Source organism: Perca flavescens, chromosome 2, assembly GCF_004354835.1.
Source record: "Perca flavescens isolate YP-PL-M2 chromosome 2, PFLA_1.0, whole genome shotgun sequence".
Taxonomy (NCBI): Eukaryota; Metazoa; Chordata; class Actinopteri; order Perciformes; family Percidae; genus Perca; species Perca flavescens.
This window is the reverse complement of record NC_041332.1, coordinates 269525-288254: the sequence shown is the minus strand read 5'-3', so window position 1 is coordinate 288254 and position 18730 is coordinate 269525. Positions and strand designations below refer to the sequence as shown.

General features: G+C 43.1%; 1 protein-coding gene across 1 annotated transcript in view; it reads right to left on the bottom strand.

Moving 5' to 3' along the window:
- Nucleotides 1–5148: 5148 nt before the first annotated feature.
- The window catches only part of soul4 (heme-binding protein soul4), a 14178-nt gene continuing 596 nt past the window's right edge, over nt 5149–18730 (bottom strand). Inside the window, exons 2-6 of the mRNA XM_028605352.1 lie at nt 9568–9743; nt 9151–9233; nt 6554–6695; nt 6143–6326; nt 5149–5804 (exon numbers count right to left, since the gene is read on the bottom strand). Coding sequence (XP_028461153.1) covers nt 5630–5804; nt 6143–6326; nt 6554–6695; nt 9151–9233; nt 9568–9721 — 738 coding nt within the window. The 5' untranslated portion in view covers nt 9722–9743 and the 3' untranslated portion in view covers nt 5149–5629. The remainder of the gene's footprint in view (nt 5805–6142; nt 6327–6553; nt 6696–9150; nt 9234–9567; nt 9744–18730) is intronic.

Sequence of the window (18730 nt, the reverse complement as noted above, 5' to 3'; positions counted from 1 at the left end):
TAATATCGTACCGTCCGTGTTTATATATAAAGCTTTCAAAGCTGCTTAGAGTCAAGCACCAACCGCCAGCTTTTACTCTCCAGAACTCACACGTCCGGAAGCTCATTTCTCCCAAAACTAACTCATTATTTGGGGAAACTAACTTAGATTCACATATTTTATATTGAAACGTGTTTAGATATAATCGTTATCGTATAGCGTTAGCGCCAGCTGTTTATTAAGAGACGAGTTAGAAAAGTTCTTGATGAAAACTGCAGCCTGAGTGTTTTATACGAGTGAAGGTCCGTTACATTCGAGTTGATCCAAAGCTAATTCAGCTCCTCAGAACTCTCTCAGGTTTCTCAGTGTGTTAACTAAACGCTGGTGTGTTGCTCAGCAACTGTCGGCCAGAAGCTGTAGTGATGTGTTTAATGTCACCGCTGAGAAAGGAAACGGCAGCTTCATCTTTGGAGACGAAGAGGACGTTGCAACAACAGAAAGACTAAAATCCCAAAAAGAAACTGACCGACGGTGAAGAGAAGGGCGACAAAAACGTTGAAGCAACATAAACACTAAAGGTGCACGATGAGTTCCTGCATGGTTTCAGCATGGTGTCATTTTAGTCTCAAATGGTAGTCATCTCTGCCTGGTCCCTGAACACACCGTGAAAAAGCCCGGTCTCTGGAGACAACACAGGGCTCGTAAACCTCAAACAAACACTAGGGGCACAGGCTGTGCACCAAAATACAACACACCACGTACCAGCCAATAACCAACAAGATGGTTGGGGGAGGGGGTGGGGCTTAGTGACAGTTAGTCATGACGGTTACGGAGACATGGGGGGAGGGGCGAGCTTGCTCTGTTTTGTTTGGTATTTACTGGGAACGTCAACAGAAGTGACATCATGCAGGAAGTCATAGTGCACCTTTAAGAGAAGCGAGAAATGGTTAAGAAGATGTGGAGAGGCCAACGGCAGCGTTCAGCTTTGGAGACGAAGAGGATTGAAGAAGAGTTTAGTCCGGAATAGTTCTGCTGAGAAAAGAGTGAAACGTTCAGCAGAAACTCTGAAAGACAAACGCAGATAAGCGCCGCTGTGGTTTCATCTCGTCTCTTTTCAGCAGCTAAATAAACCCCAAAACCAAGTCATTTTACTGCTTCCAGTCAGCATCCACTACACACCTACCGCACTATAAATACTTCTATGTTTATTTATGGATTGCATTTAACCCCCATGTCAGCTGGAGGCATATTTCAACCTTCGTGAACGAGTCAGCTAACGTTAAAGCTGACTGGAGAGTCGTGTTAACGCTCATAAAGAACTTTACTCACTGATGGATCTGTGTGAACACAGAAACTACAGCTGCACTAAATCTCATACATATATACACACACATATATATACATAAATATATATATTAGGGCTGTCAATCGATTAAAAAAAATTAACTAATTAATTGCACAATTTGCTGTAATTAATCGCGATTAATTGCTTTTTTAAATTGAAACTGAAGCTTATAACAATGGATATTTAAATGCTAAATCACTTAACTTTGCAAATATGAAGAAAAAAATCAAACAAGGAAAGGTTCTGCTAAGTTCAGAATGTTTAATATCTTTCAGAACAACAGCAGCAACAATTCGGCTTATTTAGTCCTGCTGAAGGCTGCTGAAACGGCTACAAACTGTCCCCGTCCCGGCTGCTGTCGCCTGCTCTCGTCTACTTTACAGGCGAGGAGCAGTTCATCTCCAACGAGCCGAGAGTTCAGTTCATCTCCAACGAGCCGAGAGTTCGGTTCATCTCCAACGAGCCGAGAGTTCGGTTCATCTCCAACGAGCCGAGAGTTCGGTTCATCTCCAACGAGCCGAGAGTTCGGTTCATCTCCAACGAGCCGAGAGTTCAGTTCATCTCCAACGAGCCGAGAGTTCAGTTCATCTCCAACGAGCCGAGAGTTCAGTTCATCTCCAACGAGCCGAGAGTTCAATTCATCTCCAACGAGCCGAGAGTTCGGTTCATCTCCAACGAGCCGAGAGTTCGGTTCATCTCCAACGAGCCGAGAGTTCGGTTCATCTCCAACGAGCCGAGAGTTCAATTCATCTCCAACGAGCCGAGAGTTCAGTTCATCTCCAACGAGCCGAGAGTTCAGTTCATCTCCAACGAGCCGAGAGTTCAATTCATTTCCAACGAGCCGAGAGTTCAGTTCATCTCCAACGAGCCGAGAGTTCAATTCATCTCCAACGAGCCGAGAGTTCAGTTCATCTCCAAAGAGCCGAGAGTTCAATTCATCTCCAACGAGCCGAGAGTTCAGTTCATCTCCAACGAGCCGAGAGTTCGGTTCATCTCCAACGAGCCAAGAGTTTGGTTCATCTCCAACGAGCCAAGAGTTCAATTCATCTGTTCAGTCGCCGGCAGGGCAGTCGGGACTCACCCGGAAATGGCGAGCGGAGTGAGGTGTCTCTCAAAATCTGACGAAAATCTTCTAAACTGACCTTTGTTGATCTGAAATGAAGACAGATTCAGCAACTGCACGGCCTATTTCTCTCTTAAAATGTTTCCAGAAACATGTTTCAGTGAACTATTTTAGTACAATATGAGATCGTATTCTGAACGGCCGCCATGACAGTCTGGCTCTCAATATCCGGAGAAAACCCATGTGACACGTTCGTCCAATCAGCTGCCGGTTTTCATTACTTGGGCAACAATACAGAGTAGCGCCGCCTGGTGTTATGGAGACGTATTACGTTTCTCAGCCGCCACATAAGTAGAAGAAGTAAACAAACACAGCTGCGTTAATTTCGTTAATTTTTTTTTAACGAGTTAAATATTAAAACTATTAATTATTAACGCAAAAATTAACGCGTTAATTTTGACAGCCCTAATAATATATTTATATATATTAGGGCATTAAAATGAGTTTGCCGTTAACGCGTTAACAGCATTAACGCAAACTCATTTTAATGCCATCAATTTTTTTATCGCGAGATTAACGTTCTTTCGGATCTAGCTAGACCAGAAAAATTACAAATCCCACTATGGCCCCACCAAGACCCGCCCTACGAAGCAGCTCGATTGGTTGCGGTTAGGCATTTCACCCTGAGTGGTTCAGGTTAGGATAGCTGATTGGTCAGGGGATAGGACCTGAACCAATGGGGTTACGTTACCTTGGACGCCTGGCCAATAGCAGTGATTGAAGGGCGGGTATTTCACAGACCGGAAACAAAACAGACACACACCGCGGCCGCACACACTTGTTGGGCTTGTGAGCCGTGTAGGTAGTAGGCTCGTCACGGCGATTAGCTTCGGGGTGAGTAGTGACTCTAGAGTCCTAGTGAGTGTGTGTGTGTGGTAAAGTGGGTGAGAGAGTGATGGTGATTCTCTTCAGAGCGAGTAGTGACTCTAGAGTCCTAGTGAGTGTGTGTGTGTGGTAAAGTGGGTGAGAGAGTGATGGTGATTCTCTTCAGAGCGAGTAGTGACTCTAGAGTCCTAGTGAGAGAACCAAAGAGTCTCCTCTGTTCTTTCTGACCACGGTGGGAAACCTGGAGCAGGAGAAGTTAACCCACTCCTTGAGTTTATGGAGAAGGACAACCAGGAAATGAGTCGGGGAAACTGTCTATGGAGAAATGCAACGCTACCAAGCTACGCCCACGGCAGTCGCTATAACGACCAGCCACGCTCGCCTCAGGCATGAGGCAGTACTATCTGCAATGGAAAATAGAGCTAAACTTATAGAGCTAATAATCTGTCACATAATGTAACACACATTGTGTGACAGATTATTAGCTCCAAGTGTGAAATTGAACACTACGTATATATATATATACACTACCGGTCAAAAGTTTGGGGTCCCTTAGAAATTTCCATTCCACTCCATTCCAGACAGAATACCAGCTGAGATCAGTTGCATTGTTTTTTTAATCAGAACAGCAGTTTTCAGATTACATTATTTGCTTACATAATTGCTAAAGGGTTCTCAACTGTTGTAGACAGAAGTGGCTGAAGAAATGCTTGAAATCCATGTTTTTTGGTCTAAACGTCATACCCAAATTAAAAGTGGTACAGCTCCCATATACTTTGACACTCTGGGGTGTGCCTGATATCATTGGAAAGGTGATTGATGTGGGTGTGTTTGTGTATTTGAGAATTGTTGTATTTTGTAGTTTTTGGGCTTTTTTCTTTGCACTTTTCAAATGGAAATAAAAAAACGCACAGACATATCTGTAGAAAGAAATCATATAAAATCCCTTTTTTGAGTCTTTTGGTGTCTGGATTGTTTCTGTAGTAAGCTGAGACATGTGGCTAATGTCCTGTGGCGTCTGTCACCTGTCAAATGTGTTTACAGCAGTGTATTCTAATCACTTTACAGATGTATGACTTGGACGGAAATAAAACACCTCCATTCTAGTCTCTGTAACTCTGTGTCAGTAAGGCCTAGAATCGCCCTGACGCTTGTAACAAAAACTTGAGAATGTTTCCTTTCCAATGATATCAGGCATACCCCTGAGTGTCAAAGTATATGGGAGCTGTACTACTTTTAATTTGAGTATGACGTTTAGACCAAAAAACATGGATTTCAAGCATTTCTTCAGCCACTTCTTTCTACAACAGTTGAGAACCCTTTAGCAATTATGTAAGCACGTAATGTAATCTGAAAACTGCTGTTCTGATTAAAAAAACAATACAACTGATCTCAGCAGGTATTGTGTCTGGAATGGAGTGGAATGAAAATTTCTAAGTGACCCCAAACTTTTGACCGGTAGTGTATATATATGCCAATGTTGTTTTACCTGGTTTTACCTTGTTGTTTACCTGCCCAGCGACTACAGGTGGAAATTAGCAATTGTTGCTATAACCTGGCCCAAGACATACAGTATTATCTTGTTTAACAAGTTTAATGTTTATTTGTGCATTGTCCCTGTTTCAAATAAATAAATTTTCATTTCAATAAAAAAATAATTTGCACAAAGAAAGCCAATCCACTTTTCCATGTTGATAAGAGCATTAAAATGAGAAAATATTATGGGACGAAAACATTAAAATAGATAAAAATGTGCGATTAATTGCGATTAATTGTGAGTTAACTATGACATTAATGCGATTAAATATTTTAATCGTTTGACAGCACTAATATATATATATATATATATGTATATATAGTTTGTTATCGTCCTCCCGAAACGCACTCTTAGATTTGTGTTAGTTGAGAGAATATATCTTTAGAAAACTGAACTTTAAAATGTAACTGTCGTTCTTTTTAATATTCAATTCAATGTTGAATTTGTTCAGGTAAAGAAAGTTAGAAATTATTTCCTTTCATTAGTTTTAAACTCAACAAGCAGTTTGTTGAGAACACTTTAATATGTGTTTATGTATCGTTAAGTTATATATACTATATAAAGTGATACTGCAGCTCTGAAAGAAAGAGTTTAGAGTCTCCGAGTCCGAACAGTCAGCATATCCTCCGAGTAGCGGCCGTGTTTCTTGTCATGGTTACAGTCAACATTCAGACAAACTGAAGTCTGAAAGTACGACTTCCGATCTCAGACACTCGGAGCATTAGCGTCAATGACATGAAAAAAGAAACTGTGGAAGCTACAGGAAGTAAGCAGATAGCGAAGCAGCCAATCACAGGAGGAGCAGAGCATGATGGGAAGTCTACAGGTTGCGTCGGAGGAACCAGATCTCGTTCCGGCGGCGAGGAATGCCGGGGTTCTCGTACACCGCCACCATGTAGCCGTCTCTGCAGACGTCGGCGCCGGCGCCCAAAATCTCCCACAGCACGGCGATCTGAGCGCTCAGCGTCTGCTCCGTGGTCGTCCCGAAGAACGTCCTGACAGCCAATCACAGAGCAGAAACACATCAACATCCTGACAGCCAATCACAGAGCAGAAACACATCAACGTCCTGACAGCCAATCACAGAGCAGAAACACATCAACTTACTGACAGCCCATCACAGAGCAGAAACACATCAACGTCCTGACAGCCAATCACAGAGCAGAAACACATCAACATACTGACAGCCAATCACAGAGCAGAAACACATCAACTTACTGACAGCCCATCACAGAGCAGAAACACATCAACGTCCTGACAGCCAATCACAGAGCAGAAACACATCAACATACTGACAGCCAATCACAGAGCAGAAAAACGCTGTGGTTCTGACCTGGCGACGACTCTGATTGGCTCTCGGTAGACGATGGTGATGTCGGGGTCGGAGGGTCTGGGAGGATCTGGCTGGAACTCCGCCGGCAGGAAGATGGACGTCTGGACGTCTTTCTCAAACGTGTTTCCGTCCGGCTTGATGCGGATGTGATTCATCACCGGCACCGTCATCCCCAAATATCTGCCTATAGAAACGATCAAAACACACTGATCAGTACTGACTGTTATCCCCAAATATCTGCCTACAGAAACGATCAAAACACACTGATCAATACTGACTGTTATCCCCAAGTATCTGCCTACAGAAGCGATCAATACACACTGATCAATACTGACTGTCATCCCCAAATATACACTTCATCTTTTTCCTTAAGATAATAACATTGTATGATGATGACGATTGTTACGATACCTGCAGAGTTTTCTTTGCAGATAAAGCGCATCAGCTTCATGAAGCCCATCGAGATGCTCTGCTCGTACAGATCTTCTCCTTTAGTCACAGTGGCCCAGTGACCGGCGGGAACGCAGCGCTCCTCGTACAGAACCTCTCCCATCTGAGACACAGAGACATTTATACAGAACCTCTCCCATCTGAGACAGAGACATTTATACAGAACCTCTCCCATCTGAGACACAGAGACCTATATATACAACCTCTCCCATCTGAGACACAGACATATATATACAACCTCTCCCATCTGAGACAGAGCCATTTATAGAGAACCTCTCCCATCTGAGACACAGATACATTTATACAGAACCTCTCCTATCAGACACAGAGACCTCTCCCATCTGAGACATACATTTATACAGAACTTCTCCCATCTGAGACACAGACATATATATATATATATATATATATCCATCCATCCATCCATCCATCCATCCATCCATCTTCGTCCGCTTATCCGGTGTTGGGTCGCGGGGGGAGCAGCTCCAGCAGGGGACCCCAAACTTCCCTTTCCCGAGCAACATTAACCAGCTCCGACTGGGGATCGAGGCGTTCCCAGGCCAGGTTGGAGATATAATCCCTCCACCTAGTCCTGGGTCTTCCCCGAGGCCTCCTCCCAGCTGGACGTGCCTGGAACACCTCCCTAGGGAGGCGCCCAGGGGGCATCCTTACCAGATGCCCGAACCACCTCAACTGGCTCCTTTCGACGCAAAGGAGCAGCGGCTCTACTCCGAGCTCCTCACGGATGACTGAGCTTCTCACCCTATCTCTAAGGGAGATGCCAGCCACCCTCCTGAGGAAACCCATTTCAGCCGCTTGTACCCTGGATCTCGTTCTTTCGGTCATGACCCAGCCTTCATGACCATAGGTGAGGGTAGGAACGAAAACTGACCGGTAGATCGAGAGCTTTGCCTTCTGGCTAAGCTCTCTCTTTTCGTCACAACGGTGCGATAGATTGAATGCAATACCGCACCGCTGCGCCCGATTCTCCGACCAATCTCCGCTCCATTGTCCCTCACTCGAGCACAACCCCAAGGTACTTGAACTCCTTCACTTGGGGTAAGGACTCATTCCCTACCTGGAGAAGGCATTCCATCGGTTTCCTGCTGAGAACCATGGCCTCAGATTTAGAGGTGCTGATCCTCATCCCAACCGCTTCACACTCGGTTGCGAACCGATCCAGTGAGTGCTGAAGGTCGCAGGCCGATGATGCCATCAGGACCACATCATCTGCAAAGAGCAGCGATGAGATCCCCAGCCCACCAAACTGCAACCCCTCCCCACCCTGACTACACCTCGATATCCTGTCCATAAATACTACAAACAGGATTGGTGACAAAGCGCAGCCCTGGCGGAGGCCAACCCTCACCTGAAACGAGTCCGACTTACTACCGAGAACCCGGACACAGCTCTCGCTTTGGTTGTACAGAGATTGGATGGCCCTGAGAAGAGACCCCCTCACCCCATACTCCCGCAGCACCTCCCACAGTATCTCCCGGGGACCCGGTCATACGCCTTCTCCAAATCCACAAAACACATGTAGACCCGGTTGGGCATACTCCCAGGCTCCCTCCAGGATCCTTGCGAGAGTGAAGAGCTGGTCCGTTGTTCCACGACCAGGGACGGAATCCGCATTGTTCCTCCTCAACCCGAGGTTCGACTATCGGCCGAACCCTCCTTTCCAGCACCTTGGAGTAGACTTTACCAGGGAGGCTGAGAAGTGTGATACCCCTATAATTGGCACACACCCTCTGGTCCCCCTTTTTAAAAAGGGGAACCACCACCCCAGTCTGCCACTCCTTTGGCACCGTCCCAGACTTCCACGCAATGTTGAAAAGGCGTGTCAACCAGGACAGCCCCTCCACACCCAGAGCCTTGAGCATTTCTGGACGGATCTCATCAATCCCCGGGGCTTTGCCACTGTGTAGTTGTTTGACTACATCAGTGACTTCCGCCTGGGAAATCGACGACAATCCCCCATTATCCTCCAGCTCTGCCTCTAACATAGAGGGCGTATTAGTCGGATTCAGGAGTTCCTCAAAGTGCTCCTTCCACCGCCCTATTACCTCCTCAGTTGAGGTCAACAGTGTCCCATCCTTACTGTACACAGCTTGGATGGTTCCCCGCTTCCCCCTCCTGAGGTGGCGAACAGTTTTCCAGAAAAAGGTTGTATATATATATATACAACCTCTCCCATCTGAGACACAGAGACATTTATACAGAACCTCTCCCATCTGAGACACAGATACATTTATACAGAACCTCTCCCATCTGAGACACAGAGACATATATATACACAACCTCAGCCATCTGAGACACAGACATTTATACAGAAACTCTTCCATCTGAGACACAGACATTTATATAAAACCTCACCCATATGAGAGACAGACATTTATACAGAACCTCTCCCATCTGAGACACAGACATTTATACAAAACCTCTCCCATCTGAGAGACAGAGACATTTATACAGAATCTCACCCATCTGAGAGACAGAGACAGTCTGTTAAAAATCTATAATCTATTAGAGTCTGTTAGAGTGTGTTCAGTCTTTACCTTCTCGTGGCAGGACACTGGGGTGAAGGGGATTGGCTCCCTCTGCTGGTTGTTGGTCATTTCCTGTATGGGTCCAGTCATATCTTCAACACAGATACAGGAAGTTAAAATATGATGCTAACGGTCAGCTGACCAGGAAGTGCTCCACCTCACATGATGAGAGTTGCTGCTCTATAGCTGCCTCCATCGTTTAGTTAGTCTGTGTGCCTCTTACAACATAAAACATCTGAACTATCTCTTCAACTTTATGTCTAAATGTGCTTTTGAAAAGTTGTTTAACAGTTGAAATACTCTGAGTCGGACAGACACAAACATTATTTTTAGGCGCAACTCTCAGGGTTAGGGTTAGGGTGGACTGACTAAGCCCCGCCCCTCACATATACACCACACCCATCCACTGTAAGCCCCGTCCCTCACCTGGAGGAACAGACACATGGTGCGTGCTGGCAACCGCCTGCCAGTGTGTCAGCAGCCGCTCGTCTTCATCCATTGGCTCTGGGTTGTCTGTGATGTCATCATCTAGTTGCTCATCGTCCAATCCGTCGAGGTCTTCCAGAGAGATCAGCGCCATGGCAGCTGCAGCAGGAGGCCACCTTTAATAATCAGAATCAGAATACATTTATTTATATAGCGCCTGACCAGACAATAAAAACTGATAAATGAGGCTATAAATAACATAAAATCATGATTAAAACAGAGCAGCGTGTATCAATAACAGATTAATATAGTAATGCAAGACAATGGAAACAAATCTGTGAACATAAATGTGTATAAATATATGCATAATATGAATTATGTTTGTCTTTGTGGCTACTAGCAGTTTCTGTCTGTTATATAACAGTGTTTCTGTCTGTGCTTCAATGCTAACGTGTTTTAATGTGTGTTTCCACTTTTACCTGCAGTATAATATATACTTATATCTAGATGTCTTTATGCTGTATACTATATACTTATAACTAGATGTATTTATGATATATATAATATATACTTATATCTAGATGTATTTATGATATATATAATATATACTTATATCTAGATGTATTTATGGTACTTGTGTTGTGTTTTCCTCAGGCCATCAACCCGCCAGCTGTCATCATCTGGAACAGTGCTTGTGACATTTTACTTTACTTGTGTATTGTTGTAGCTTATCTGATATTTTCTTTGAAACTATCAACCCAGGGCTGAAGTCAAGTCCAAGACAAGTCTAACACCAGGACTAGTCTAAGACCAGGACTAGTCTAAGACCAGGACAAGTCTGAGACCAGGACTAAGCGAGACCGAGAAAGAAAGGATCAAATTATTTACTTTAAGTATAACAACTTCACGTATTAGATGTTGAGCCTTTTTATTCTGATGTAACAGAAACATTCTGGAACAAATAACAGCAACACAGGTGTCAGTAAAACAGCTGTTCATAATACATAAACCTTTCGCTACACATACGCACATTTGCACATAAAGACACATAACTATCTACCTGAGGAGACGGCGTCCACTGAGAGGAGACTGATTATTGATCGGTCCTGTACCAGAGACAAAGAACCAACAACTCTGTCCCGATTCGATTGGATATCAGTTAGTTGGGGATGTTTCAGTTCCCACTAGGGCTGTAAATCACAATATCACAATACAATATTATATTGATTATTTTTTGACAACGATTTATTGATATCTTAAAGTCTGTCGGGAGACGATTTGGATTTGATTTAATTGAGGAGCAAATTTAACGGGAAGATGTTGGGTCTGGGAACTCACCATTGGCAACGCTAGCTGGTAGATTAAATCACAGGACCCTAACACTGTAAATCACAGGACTAACGCTGTAAATCACAGGACTCTAACACTGTAAATCACAGGACTAACGCTGTAAATCACAGGACACTAACACTGTAAATCACAGGACTAACGCTGTAAATCACAGGAGTCTAACACTGTAAATCACAGGACTAACGCTGTAAATCACAGGACTCTAACACTGTAAATCACAGGACTAACGCTGTAAATCACAGGAGTCTAACACTGTAAATCACAGGACTAACGCTGTAAATCACAGGAGTCTAACACTGTAAATCACAGGACTAACGCTGTAAATCACAGGACTCTAACACTGTAAATCACAGGACTAACGCTGTAAATCACAGGACACTAACACTGTAAATCACAGGACTAACGCTGTAAATCACAGGACTCTAACACTGTAAATCACAGGACTAACGCTGTAAATCACAGGAGTCTAACGCTGTAAATCACAGGACTAACGCTGTAAATCACAGGACTCTAACGCTGTAAATCACAGGACTAACGCTGTAAATCACAGGAGTCTAACGCTGTAAATCAAAGGACTCTAACGCTGTAAATCACAGGACTAACGCTGTAAATCACAGGAGTCTAATGCTGTAAATCACAGGACTCTAACACTGTAAATCACAGGACTCTAATGCTGTAAATCACAGGACTCTAGCGCTGTAAATCTCAGGACTCTAACGCTGTAAATCACAGGACTCTAACACTGTAAATCACAGGACTCTAATGCTGTAAATCACAGGACTCTAGCGCTGTAAATCACAGGACTCTAACGCTGTAAATCACAGGACTATAACGCTGTACATGACAGGACTATAACGCTGTACATGACAGGAGTCTAACACTGTAAATCTCAGAACTCTAACACTGTAAATCACAGGAGTCTAATGCTGTAAATCACAGGAGTCTAACACTGTAAATCGCAGGAGTCTAATGCTGTAAATCACAGGACTCTAACGCTGTAAATCACAGGACTCTACCGCTGTAAATCACAGGACTCTAATGCTGTAAATCACAGGACTCTAACACTGTAAATCACAGGACTAACGCTGTAAATCACAGGAGTCTAACGCTGTAAATCAAAGGACTCTAATGCTGTAAATCACAGGACTCTAATGGTGTAAATCACAGGACTCTAGCGCTGTAGATCACAGGACTCTAACGCTGTACATCACAGGACTCTAACGTTGTACATCACAGGACTCTAACACTGTAAATCACAGGACTAACGCTGTAAATCACAGGACTCTAATGCTGTAAATCACAGGACTAATGCTGTAAATCACAGGAGTCTAATGCTGTAAATCACAGGACTCTAGCGCTGTAAATCACAGGACTCTAACATTGTACATCACAGGACTCTAACGCTGTACATCACAGGACTCTAACACTGTAAATCACAGGACTAACGCTGTAAATCACAGGATTCTGATACTGTAAATCACAGGACTCTAATGCTGTAAATCACAGGACTCTAACACTGTAAATCACAGGACTCTAACGCTGTAAATCACAGGATTCTGATACTGTAAATCACAGGACTCTAGCGCGGTAAATCACAGGACTCTAGCGCTGTAAATCACAGGACTAACGCTGTAAATCACAGGAGTCTAACGCTGTAAATCACAGGACTCTAATGCTGTAAATCACAGGACTCTAGCGCTGTAAATCACAGGACTAACGCTGTAAATCACAGGAGTCTAACGCTGTAAATCACAGGATTCTGATACTGTAAATCACAGGACTCTAGCGCTGTAAATCACAGGACTCTAACACTGTAAATCACAGGACTCTAACGCTGTAAATCACAGGATTCTGATACTGTAAATCACAGGACTCTAGCGCTGTAAATCACAGGACTAACGCTGTAAATCACAGGAGTCTGATACTGTAAATCACAGGACTCTAGCGCTGTAAATCACAGGACTAACGCTGTAAATCACAGGACTCTAACACTGTAAATCACATGACTCTAATGCTGTAAATCACAGGACTCTAGCGCTGTAAATCACAGGATTCTGATACTGTAAATCACAGGACTCTAATGCTGTAAATCACAGGACTAACGCTGTAAATCACAGGACTCTAGCGCTGTAAATCACAGGACTAACGCTGTAAATCACAGGACTCTAACGCTGTAAATCACAGTACTCTAACCCTGTAAATCAAAGGACTCTAATGCTGTAAATCACAGGACTCTAACGCTGTAAATCACAGGACTCTAACGCTGTAAATCAAAGGACTCTAACGCTGTAAATCACAGGACTAACGCTGTAAATCACAGGACTAATGCTGGGACAGTCAGCGAGAAACTGCTGCTGCCGTTAACCCGATGAACAGAGAGGAGAAAACTGTAGAACTACATCACAATGAACTAAAACTCAGTCAGACACTACACGCTGCACTAACCTTCACATCTGCACATTACACATATGATATTAGTTACATTCTGAACCCATTCAGCCTCTTATTCTCATGCAAAACTGTTATTTTGTATTGTAATTATTGTTTATTTCATATGAATCTTTAATACGTTTGTTTATGTATGCACCAATCACCACGTACTGTATATATTATTTATTGTGGCAATAAAACCTTTACTGATTTCTGAGGCCTGTACTTCGAAGCAGGATTTGGCGTTAACGAGCTAACTTCAGGTTCAATCCAGGATTTTCTGTATCACGAAGGTGGATCAGTTGTTATCGAGTTCAATCGCCGTGGTAACTCATGCTGAACACCTAACCTGGTCAGGAGCAGGTTAAGTTGGAGATCAGAGGTCAACCGGTGTAAAAGCACCGCCTACTGACCAATCAATAGGCCGATTGATAATGGCGTCACCGTTCTTAAAGAAGATCAGGCGGAGCTCGGTGCAGAGAGAGAGAGAGAGAGGAGGGGAGAGAGAGAGAGGGAGAGAGAGAGAGAGAGAGAGAGAGAGAGAGAGAGAGAGAGAGAGAGAGAGAGAGGGGAGAGAGAGAGGGAGAGAGAGAGAGAGAGAGAGAGAGAGAGAGAGAGAGAGGGGGGAGAGAGAGAGAGAGAGGAGAGAGAGAGGGGGAGAGAGAGAGAGGGGAGAGAGAGAGAGAGAGAGAGAGAGAGAGAGAGAGAGAGAGAGAGGGGGGGAGAGAGAGAGAGAGAGGGAGAGAGAGAGAGAGAGAGAGAGAGAGGGGGGGGAGAGAGAGAGAGAGAGAGAGAGAGAGAGAGGGAGAGAGAGAGAGAGAGAGAGAGAGAGAGGGGGGGGAGAGAGAGGGAGCGAGAGAGAGAGAGAGGTGTGCGCTCATAAAAGTTAAAACATTTACATTTATTTTTTTTAGAGACCAACAACCCCGTTAGCATGGCTTTTTTATGAAATATAGCCTATATATTTTAATGGGAGGGAATTACATATCGGCTTCTTGAGCCGTGTGTCGCCAATACGCACATCGGTTTGAATTATGTTTTTATATTTTTTATTTGCTCTCACGATCGCTTCCCACTGCCAGGGTTGCAACTGAAATAATAGACTAAAGCAACGACAGCTTATGGAAAGCACAAGTGTAATTATGGTCAGATCTTGGTCCTGACTGATGAGGAAGTGATATTAATAAGCGTTGAGATTTAAACATCTACAGCGTCGGCTATTTATTTATTTTTTTGCCAGCTTTCCTTCCTGTTTTAGGAAGCAGCGACTGTATTGTGTTTTCCCTGTAAAACCGTGTCGGTGTTCTTCATATTTATGGAGAATTATAATTTGCTCTTCTTATATAACATGCAGCTGTGGTAGATGTTTGCGATTGGTCGTGGTGCGCAAACCCCGCCTCTTTTATGTGAACGCGCACACCGCTGGATTGGGAAACCCTGAGTTGACTGAACTAGTTGATAACCAGCGTCGTGATACAGGGACCGCGGTTGTTAGGTGAAGCTGGATAACTGAAAGAGATCCAGGACAAGTTGATCTTGCTTCGTAGTACAGGCCTCTGGGGCCTGTTTCACAAAACCAAGATAAGGGATTAAGCCGGGATTTCCTGGTTATCCTGGATGAATTTAGCCTTGACTCGGTTTCACGAAAGCAGAGGCACATAAATCACCATGGAGATTTATTCTGTGCAGCTAGCCTGGTCCTGACCAGGCTAACAGCCAGGCTAACAGCTAGCCTGCTCCTGACCAGGCTAACAGCCAGGATTTATTTAATCCTGGAACCTTTTCTGTTCACTCAGCAGTGGTTTTACCTTATTGTTATCAGCCTGGATTAAAATACAACAGGTGCATATTACTGTTCATTTAAGTACTGTTATTATTTAAAGTTGTGACCATTATTTTTTTTTATAATTATAAATTTGTCATTGTTACTGTTATATTGCTGTATGAAGACTGCTGTTCATATTGTTGTAAGAAGTTTGATGAATATATTATGGCAGTTGTTGAGATAATTAGAAAAGGCTGATAACATTTCAAATGTGTTTTAAATGAAGTCTGTTACTAAGGGCAATACATACAATGCTGTACATTTCTATAGTTCCCCAATGCACCTTAAATTATTTTAGTTTATAATTTCTTTTTTTACTCTTTAACAATAAGGATCATGTTTGTTCTGCTTCCATGTGCATTGTATTTGGCATTCTTAACACACAATTTGTGTTGTCCAATAAACTGGGACTATAATTTGGGAGGATTGTACAATTTTAAGAACATATCCTAACTATACAATCCTCCCAAATTATAGTCTTAGTTCACTGGACCAGTAACTATCTAGTGATGTAGGCTACTGTACATTCATGTAACAACAGGGAGAGGACACCTTAATGGTTTCTGACCTTATATTTTGCCTGGGGGGAAATAACTGATGAATATACTCTGTTCCATTCATGTTTATAGTGTGCATGGAATTTATCACTTTATTATCTTTATAGTTTCTAGATTTTACAGTTCAATTTCTTCAGTGTCTTTATTGTATGTCCATATATACCAGGGAGCAAGGCATATAATATGTAGAGAAGGAAACTCGTCCTCTATAAAAAATAAAAAAACGCGAGAAAAAGCGTGACAGATAATAGCGGACCGACTAAATGATAGTCTAAAAATATACATTTATGAACTACTGCTCTTAACTGAAACCATTCAATGAGTCACTTGTCATTTGCAAAAACGAACACCTGTACACTTTGCATTAAAAGCGAGTAGTGGAAGTTAATATGACTCAGGAAATTAATATTTTAGCCAATGAGAGAGAGGGAGAAACAGAGTGAAAGAGATATTTACGCTTCATATTCTAGCGTTATAGAACATTGATCTTCATGGTAAATTTCCTGAGTAACATTATCTTCTGCTTACTTTTAAGGCAAAGAGTACAATTGTTAATGTGTGTAAATGATTAGTAGCCTAATCATTGAACTGTCTGATTATGATGTTTCCATTCAGAGCAGAGGTCAGTTAATGTTTATATTTAGTCTGATTATACATTCAGTCGGTCCGTGATCGTCTGCTGCTTTCTCTCCGTTTCGTTACAGCAGCCGTGTTATTTTCTTTTTATTCAAATTATGTGTTTCACGTCATCATATTTCCACAAGAAGCTGCTGCTCTCTCTGTATAAAGTATGAACAATGTTTATTCTCCTCCTCAGCTCCTAGTCTCTCCTCCTCAGCCTGACCTAGTCTCTCCTCCTCAGCTCCTAGTCTCTCCTCCTCAGCTCCTAGTCTCTCCTCCTCAGCTCCTAGTCTCTCCTCCTCAGCCTGACCTAGTCTCTCCTCCTCAGCTCCTAGTCTCTCCTCCTCAGCTCCTAGTCTCTCCTCCTCAGCTCCTAGTCTCTCCTCCTCAGCCTGGCTTGGCCTTCATGAAACGCACCAAGCCAGGATGCACAGATTAGACTAGGTCAAGCCTCACTTTATCAGTTATCCTGGATTTAGATATTCTGCTTTTGTGAAACAGGCCCCAGGTGTCACACTAAACACTGGTGTCATTGAGTATGTTTACATGTACACCAGTATTCCTCTATTATCCTGAATATGACAATATTCAGAATTTGATACAGGTCATTTAAACAGCATATTCCCAATAAAGCCTTTTTCTGAATATAGCATTTTCTGATGAAGACATGTTCGATAGTCTGGTATTATTCAGGTTTTAGAGGCATTCTTTGGACATTTTTATATATATAATCTGTGTCTCAGTCGCGGTTTTTGTATATATACATATATACAGTATATATACATACAGTGGTGTGAAAAAGTGTTTGCCCCCTTCCTCATTTCCTGTTCCTTTGCATGTTTGTCACACTTAAGTGTTTCGGAACATCAAACCAATTTAAACAATAGTCAAGGACAACACAAGTAAACACAAAATGCAATTTGTAAATGAAGGTGTTTATCATTAAAGGTGAAAACAAATCCAAACCATCATGGCCCTGTGTGAAAAAGTGATTGCCCCCTAAACCTAATAACTGGTTGGGCCACCCTTAGCAGCAACAACTGCAACCAAGCGTTTGCGATAACGTGCAATGAGGCTTTTACAGCGTCCTGGAGGAATTTTGGCCCACTCATCTTTGCAGAATTGTCCTAATTCAGTTACATTAGAGGGTTTTCGAGCATGAACGGCCTTTTTAAGGTCATACCACAACATCTCAATAGGATTCAGGTCAGGACTTTGGCTAGGCCACTCCAAAGTCTTCATTTTGTTTTTCTTCAGCCATTCGGTGGTGGACTTGCTGGTGTGTTTAGGATCATTGTCCTGCTGCAGAACCCAAGTTCGTTTCAGCTTGAGTACACGAACAGATGGTCGGACATTCTCCTTCAGGATCTCTTGGTAGACAGCAGAATTCATAGTTCCTTTTATCACGGCAAGTCTTCCAGGTCCTGAAGCAGCAAAACAGCCCCAGACCATCACACTGCCACCACCATATTTTACAGTTGGTATAATGTTCTTTTTATGAAATGCAGTGTTCCTTCTACGCCAGATATACTTGGACACACACCTTCCAAAGAGTTCCACTTTTTGTCTCATCGGTCCACAGAATGTTGTCCCAAAAGTCTTGGGGATCATCAAGATGTGTTCTGGAGAAATTGAGACGAGCTTTGATGTTCTTTTTGCTCAGCAGTGGTTTTCTCCTTGGAACTCTGCCATGCAGGCCATTTTTGCCCAGTCTTTTCCTGATGGTGGAGGCATGAACGCTGACCTTAACTGAGGCAAGTGAGGCCTGCAGTTCTTTGGACGTTGTTGTGGGGTCTTTTGTGACCTCTTGGATGAGTCGTCGCTGCGCTCTTGGGGTAATTTTGGGCGGCCGGCCACTCCTGGGAAGGTTCACCACTGTTCCATGTCTTCGCCATTTGTGGATAATGGCTCTCACTGTGGTTCGCTGGATTCCCAAAGCTTTGGAAATGGCTTTATAACCCTTTCCAGACTGATAGATCTCAATTACTTTCTTTCTCAATTGTTCCTGAATTTCTTTGGGTCTCGGCATGATGTGTAGCTTTTAAGGATCTTCTGGTGGACCTTACTGTGTCAAGCAGCTCCTATTTAAGTGATGCCTTGATTGTGAACAGGTGTGGCAATAATCAGGCCTGGGTGTGGCTAGAGAAATTGAACTCAGGTGTGGACAACCACAGTTATAGTATGTTTTAACAAGGGGGGCAATCACTTTTTCACACAGGGCCATGATGGTTTGGATTTTTTTTCTCCTTTAATAATAAACACCTTCATTTACAAATTGCATTTTGTGTTTACTTGTGTTGTCCTTGACTTTTGTTTAAATTGGTTTGATGTTCCGAAACACTTAAGTGTGACAAACATGCAAAGGAACAGGAAATGAGGA